Here is a 7,188-nt window from a genome sequence, read left to right on the forward strand (position 1 = left end):
CATGCTTCTCTGGCAACTCCTCCTCCTAGGCTGGTGTTTAGAAAGGCAACGCAGGCAGTCACGGTACTTGCCGCCTTTGTCTGTCACGTCAGCAAGTCGTTCACGTTGCCTGCTTGTCTATGTTAATTTACATGTCTTACTGTAGATCACTATTCATAATAGTTGAAAATTGTAATTATGATTAATTTTTCTTAAATGACAAAGAAACTTGTTGAAATGCGTAAATGTGGATTTTGTTTCCAGAATAAGATTTTCACTCTGCAGCGGAGTGTGCGCTGATATGAAACTTCCTGGCAGATTAAAACTGTGTGCCGGACCGAGACTCGAACTCGGGACCTTTGCCTTTCGCGGGCAAGTGCTCTACCAACTGAGCTACCCAAGCATGACTCACGCCCCGTCCTCAAAGCTATACCTCTGCCAGTATCTCGTCTCCTACCTTCCAAACTTTACAGAAGCTCTCCTGCGAACCTTGCAGAACTAGCACTCCTGAAAGTTTGGAAGGTAGGAGACGAGATACGGGCAGAAGTAAAGCTGTGAGGACGGGGCTTGACTAGTGCTTGGGTAGCTCAGTTGCTAGCCGGCACGGTAGCTCAGCGTGTTCGGTCAGAGGGTTAGCTGCCCTCTGTAATAAAAAACTGAGTTAATAGATCAACAACGAACTTAAAACGGTGTCTTACGACGTCCGCCCCGATCAGATTCAGCGAAAAAAAAAAAAAGTTGGTAGAGCTCTTGCCGGCGAAAGGCAAAGGTACCGAGTTCGAGCCTCGGTCCGGCACACAGTTTTAATCTGCCAGGAAGTATAATGGATTTTGTTAATTATACTTACATTTATGTTTTATAACGATTTACGTTCTATACACATTGTAATTTCGGGGTGTGTGCAGACTTGTCTTTACGAGTTAGTGATGCTAAATTTATGTAATTTAGATACAGGGTTATTACCATTTTGATTCTATGATGGGAATTTTTTAGATTTCACACTGAAATTTTTGGTCTACCGTAAGGCTTCACTCTAGAAACCTTTTTGATGTCTTGGAGTGAGTAATTCTATGTATTATCACATGTAACAATTCGGTATGTTATTATTATTATTATTGTTGCTACTCTAGTATTATCTGTTCTTTCACATGATATAAGGTTACCGATTGCAGGTACGCAATACGTCAAATAATATCCAGCAATCGAAAGAATAAGAAAAAAAACGATAGCTGACTGCCAACAACAGGCCATTAAGAAGCAATGTTAGAGATTCTTGTTTTTGGTACAGTAGGCCTGATATATTGAGCCTCTGTTGTATTTCCTGCTTTTTGTTTTGTTTTAAGTGATGACTTCTTTTGAGCAACAGTTATCAAAACGAAAAGAAAAAAAAATCTGTCAGCAATGTTTACCGAATTATGGGTAAGCATGTAAAAGCGATTTGATGTAGATGTAAATCAAAATTTTTCGCTGCCTTAAAATAATAGCACAAATATAATTCAGGGCTTATTTTTGTTTCTTAATATTCTGCTGTTACACATGACTATTCCTAGACGTGCAGATTTTCATTGTCAGTAATATTACTGTTTTTCTTGTTTTGCGGATAATTTAACATCCATTTCACTGTGAGTTGACACACGGTACGGTACAACGCTTCAGCTTCAGAGTTCATTACTTCTCGATACTGAGTCAGACCACGTTGCTGCAAAATCAATGGACAATATATATCCCAATATCCCAGCAGGATAGCATCAGAAAAAACGGTGAAGAAATAACTCAAAGTAAATTAGGTTCGTTTTGTTTTGTATTTCGTATTATTTATGTGTTTACAGATGGCAGTACGTCTGCAGTAATCCTGTCGATCAGTGGATCTTGAGGATCGGAGCCGCAGCTGCGTAGGGCAGAGGAGCGGTGATGGCGGGGGCGGCGACAGCCAGAGGGGCGGCGCGCAGAGCGGGGGCCACGGCCAAGGCGGGGGCGGTGGCGATGGCGGGGGCGGCGTAGGCCACGGGGGCGGCGACGGCCGCTGGCGCCACGGCCACGCCTCCCAGGTAGCCGGCCGACACGGCGGCGAACAGCAGGGGCAGGATCACCTGTAAGCACACAGCACGCGTCTCACATCACTGTGTTCCAATACTGCCCGTGAAACAATTAGGTAGTTTCTTCATTTAGAGACTGTGTAATTTCACGAAATCAAGTAACGCAAATATCGGGTTTGTTCCTTTAAATGGCAGATGGCCAGTTTCCTTTCCCTTCTTTTAGTGTCAGCTCTGCATCTTTACTGATATCATCCTCGGCTTCACGTTAAGTATTAATATTCCTTTTTTCTCATATGGGAGGAAAACAAAAAATAATGACATAATTTAAATGAGCAGGACTCGCATGTATTTGAATATATGTAATTGAGACAGTGACATATCATTTTATGGCCAACCTTGTGTGCCAGCCCTGTTCACTTCTGTAATTGGACCAGTCGGTTTCCAGGAGGAAAGTATTTTTCCCTAGTACTCCTAAACAGGTGATGGATGGAGCCGAGTAGTCGGTTTTCAAAGGTGAGCATTTACCAGCATGTGCAGTATGTTCAGCACTCTTTGCAAAGCATTTCCCAAAGGACCTCCCAGAGAGTAGCACCTTGGAGCAACTCGATAAGTGGGAGCAGGAAATGGGCACTGAACGCCTGCATTCTGTTCCTAATTCTGATTGATTGAAAATCATAAATATTGAATTACTTTGTGGAGCGATCTGGAGATCACGAAATAGAGGATTCGTTCGGCATCTCTCGTGTGGCAAAGAAGTTGTGAACCTTCTGGAGCGGAGGTGGTGTCTTCACTGTGTACATCAGAAGTCGAGAGTAGGTGATCCTTCGTGACCAACCAGTTTCGTTAGTGTAACCCGAAAGGCGGGAAGAATTCGAAGTGCATTCGCAAATTCGGGGGTGGAATTCCACTTCACGCTTTACGGTTTTTTTCGATGATTGTTGCGGATTAGTGAGCACGGACTTGTTAGGCACAAAAAGACCTCAGAGCAGAGCACTTGGCCATTAACTAGCTGTAGATGGTGTGGTGTAAAAGTCACGGCCGTATACTGGGTTAATTGATACCAATAAATTTGATCTGCGTCATGCTAATTTTAGAGTGATATTTTTTGTGTCTCTCTCCCTATTGAGTTTGAACTGTGTTCTTTTTTTGTTGTTATAGTGATTATCAACACCAATCACTAGTAGCCATTTGAAGACGATGTAGTAAACTATTAGCGCTGAACCTTCCAGTCCAGTGGTCGTATCTTGGATTCTGTTCTGAAAATATTTTGTTAGCTATAGCGTTCTTGGTGACTGACTTGTGCAAGACTGTCCAAATTCAGTGTCCAGATCTCTTTTCTTCATTTTCATATGTCCAGTTTTGCGCCAGCTGCCCGTCCTCAGGTCATTTGTTACAATTAAAGACTAACCTGCCGAAAAGTAAATTGAAAATTCACTGTCATGACTCTGTATCAGTAGCTCAAGATGATGTCAATCATTCGGCTGAAATAGTGCGAAGAATCCAGTGATTCCACATAATGTATTCACAGTAGCGTCAGCAAAATATGGAACTAACTATTATGTACTGCATTGTTGTATTGTCACTTAGGCGACATAAAGCAATCATACTGCGTATACTGTCTCTTTTCTTAAGCACACCGAGCGTTATTAATAATCTCTGTTTCAGAAAGGACTTCATCAACTTCCTTCAGGTTTTACTGCTGCTATTGTAGGCAATACCCTATGAAAACAGAGTAACTCGCGTGCTAACTACTCTGATATTATTCTTGTTTGTTACTTGAGCGGAGCACTCACACGAGTGAAAGTGATTAGCTCCGTCGTATTCATTACAGAAAGCATTATTTACTCTATAAATTAGTATAGGTCAGTAATAGCTAGACATAATTTTGTTTACTCGTGAACCATTTTCTAAGATCCGCGAATTATATATATATTGGGCTGCCTGAAGCCGGTTTTTGAACCAATAAAACTATTCACAACTGAAGAAATTAATTATGTGACTCTATTATATATATATGGACATACGAGTGGGAAACTACTTGGATTTTCTTTAGAAAACGTTGAACAATGCGTTTAATTTTTTCTGTTATGAGGTAGTAACCTGCAGCCATTGGAACAAGATAGAACCGTTTAAAATCTTTTTCTTAGAAATAACGCGCATAACATGTTTAGAGAATCTTTAGGATATCTAATGCCACTGACCGAACTTTTGTAAGGCAATATCAAATTGCGCATGTACTTTCTGTAAGCTCGCTTACAAGAACGGATGGTCAAAAAAAGTTTCTTTTGTTACGCTTCCGCATCCTCATGTTACCTCATTAATCAATATTTCTGCCTCTATTGTAAAAGTATATGAAACGTTGATTTAGAAAAAATGGTGTTTCACTTGAGTTTGGAAAGATTTCATTGAAGTTGACAACGTTTATTGAAAACTATGCTCGCACAAACAATAAATTCCTGAAGAACAAAACCGGAAGACTACGCCAAAGAATAAATGTCTGTTCTCTTTTACCAATTTTATAACTGTAAAATGGTCATTCTGTCACATGTAAGATGTAAACAGAATAAATTAATCATATTTTGCATTCAGGGACCAAAATATGTTATTATATTTTCACAGCTCGGCAATTACAGGCAGCTGTCGACACTATGTCAGATATTTCCGAAATAATGTCGATAGGAGCTAGTACGAACATCATAAAAAGAGTTATACTGCTTATACATCTTTCACTTCACGACTTAAGAAATTTTTGTTTCTGCGTGGCTTTGTCGTCATTTCTGACGTCAGTCTGATGATATTCAACGAATAGTTTTGACCTCTACTTGCCAGTATAATGGGCCGTTTACTGTGGTACGTAAATCTGACAACTATGCAAAACGAGCAAGAGACGAGTAAGAGACTGCTTATGTTTTAATATTGCACTTTCTACCATACTTCATACAGAAACATTATTTGTAATTGTTTCCTGAAGTAGAGTCAGATAATTAGCAGCTTCAGTTTAAATAATTTTATTGATTCGAGATGATGTCCGGTTTCGGGAAATTATATGTCCAGTTTCGGGAGCACAGGACTGCAAAAGAGAAAATGAGGAAACTATAACAAGCGACTGTGTGACAATAAACACCGTTTTTATGATTACTGTGGTGAGTCTCATTCCAACTATAAATATGTGGTTAATACAGTCAGGTTAGTCAGAATAAAAGCACGGATGTCGCACCAGATATCCACAACATGACCTAAGAAATGTGAGCCGTCAAAGGAAGGAAAAAGAGAGAAAAATGTTAAAAGAACGTCACCGAACAACGCAAGATAACTTTCACCGTGAGGTGTGTAGCCGCCGCACACTGTGAACACTAGGTTGATCGTGATTTTAAACCAATGAAACTATTTACAACTGAAGCAATTAATTATGTGACTCTATCACAAAATTAAGCTGCGGATGTCCTAAACATATGTTGCGCGTTTCCTAAAGAGTACTTTAGTTGTGTAATGTGATATATTTTTTTCTTAAGAAAGTCAAATGTTGGTAACTGGCAACAAAATCGGTTGCCATTTTACAAAATGGAAGATACACTACAGAATAAATCACCACCCCTCCCCCCCCCCTCCATTTTGTTGATTAGTATTTTCACCGCTTCGTAGGTGATGTGGACGTGAAATAAAACTGATGAAGCCAGCAGGAGACGAGGCTCCCCGGCGACTCACCAGCTTGTACATGTTGATTGTGTTGTGTCGGCGGAGCAGACTGTGCAGACCAGAGGAAGGCCCGGGTTTATATACCTGCAGAGCCACGCCCGGCGACCCTCTGTGCGGCCTTGCCTCCTGCAGCGGACCCTGGACAGCCGAGTCCGGCGGTGCTCCCATTGTCCGGACAGCTGCCGTAGACATCGTCACTCTCGTTATTCACATTACAAGGCAAAGTTCAAGAGATATGTCATATACAGGAAGTCTCAGACCTTAAGTGTCAAAGTTATGCACACGGTAGTGGACCCTGTAACAACTTGTACCTTATAGCAACTTACAGCTGGTAGCAACTGTAGAATGTGACGACTGTCTCACTCTACTCATGTCTTACGACAGTTTATGAAATTTTGCCGCCTCTCTCAGATGTCTTTTTGTCAGTTGTACGACGTGTTGACTGCAAGGGTCTTAATAACCGGTTTCAACACCAATGATGGCATGTGAGCCCACAGGAAGATGTCAATATGAGTGAAATCTGGTGATCGCAGTGGTCCTCGGGAGACTGTGCATGGTCGTGTTGAAAACACATCCTGTCTCAACATCCAACATGTAGGCCACGAAATCTCGAAAATGCGAAATAATGCGCGTCATTCAGCATATAACGTGACATTGTATTATTACGTCACCCAGGTTAAGACAGAATCGTTACTAGTACAGTGAGATTGGGTGGTAGTATATATTTTCATCATCTGAGACGTGGATATTGTTCAAAAAGTGTTCAAATGTGTGTGAAATCATATGGGACTTAACTGCTAGCGCCTAAGCTTACACACTACTCAACCTAAATTATCCTAAGGACAAACATACACACCCATGCCCGAGGGAGGACTCGAACCTCCGCCGGGATCAGCCGCACAGTCCATGACTGCAGCGTCTTATACCGCTCGGCTAATCCCGCGCGGCCGTGGATATTGTTGCTCTTGAAAAAACCACTACTGTTGAAATAATCCCAAGCCAAAAACAATACTTGCTGCAAAATTTTCGACACTGAATCACAGCTCAGGCTAATGAAATGACGGAAGTAAATTCTGAATTAATAATTATTTGGTTTGATTTATTGTACACGTTGTTCACGTTGTTCTTTACATTTTATTCTTCGAACTGTTCATTTAATGGACAATTTGACGATTGTTTATTACGTAATAGGCTCCAGAGCGATGCGATACTACCTGCTTCAAATTATTCTGTGCGAAATTTTTTGTTGAGTACTACTCTTGCCAGCTCTTAGTTGTTTAGTGACCAAATTTCTCGTACTATTGTATGCAATACAATACCTTTGTTTGACTCTGGGTGTCGCCCACTGCGAAACTTGAGGACACCTCTGAGAAGGTGGTCATAGAATGTTAGCCAGTATTCTGCCTCCTGTTCGCCGGCCGGTGTGGCCATGCGGTTCTAGGCGCTTCAGTCTGGAACCGCGCGACCGCTACGGTCG

General features: G+C 41.4%; 1 protein-coding gene across 1 annotated transcript; it reads right to left on the reverse strand.

Moving 5' to 3' along the window:
• Window positions 1-1,762: 1,762 nt before the first annotated feature.
• LOC124787797 (cuticle protein 16.5-like) lies at window positions 1,763-5,751 on the reverse strand. Its single transcript, XM_047254720.1, has 2 exons — window positions 5,721-5,751; window positions 1,763-2,069 (listed from the first exon to the last, which is right to left on the reverse strand). The coding sequence occupies exons 1-2, from the start codon at window positions 5,730-5,732 to the stop codon at window positions 1,839-1,841; spliced, it is 243 nt and encodes an 80-aa protein (XP_047110676.1). The 5' UTR covers window positions 5,733-5,751; the 3' UTR covers window positions 1,763-1,838.
• Between the last annotated feature and the right edge of the window lie 1,437 nt (window positions 5,752-7,188).

The sequence above is a fragment of the Schistocerca piceifrons genome, chromosome 3 (genome assembly GCF_021461385.2).
Source record: "Schistocerca piceifrons isolate TAMUIC-IGC-003096 chromosome 3, iqSchPice1.1, whole genome shotgun sequence".
Taxonomy (NCBI): domain Eukaryota; kingdom Metazoa; phylum Arthropoda; class Insecta; order Orthoptera; family Acrididae; genus Schistocerca; species Schistocerca piceifrons.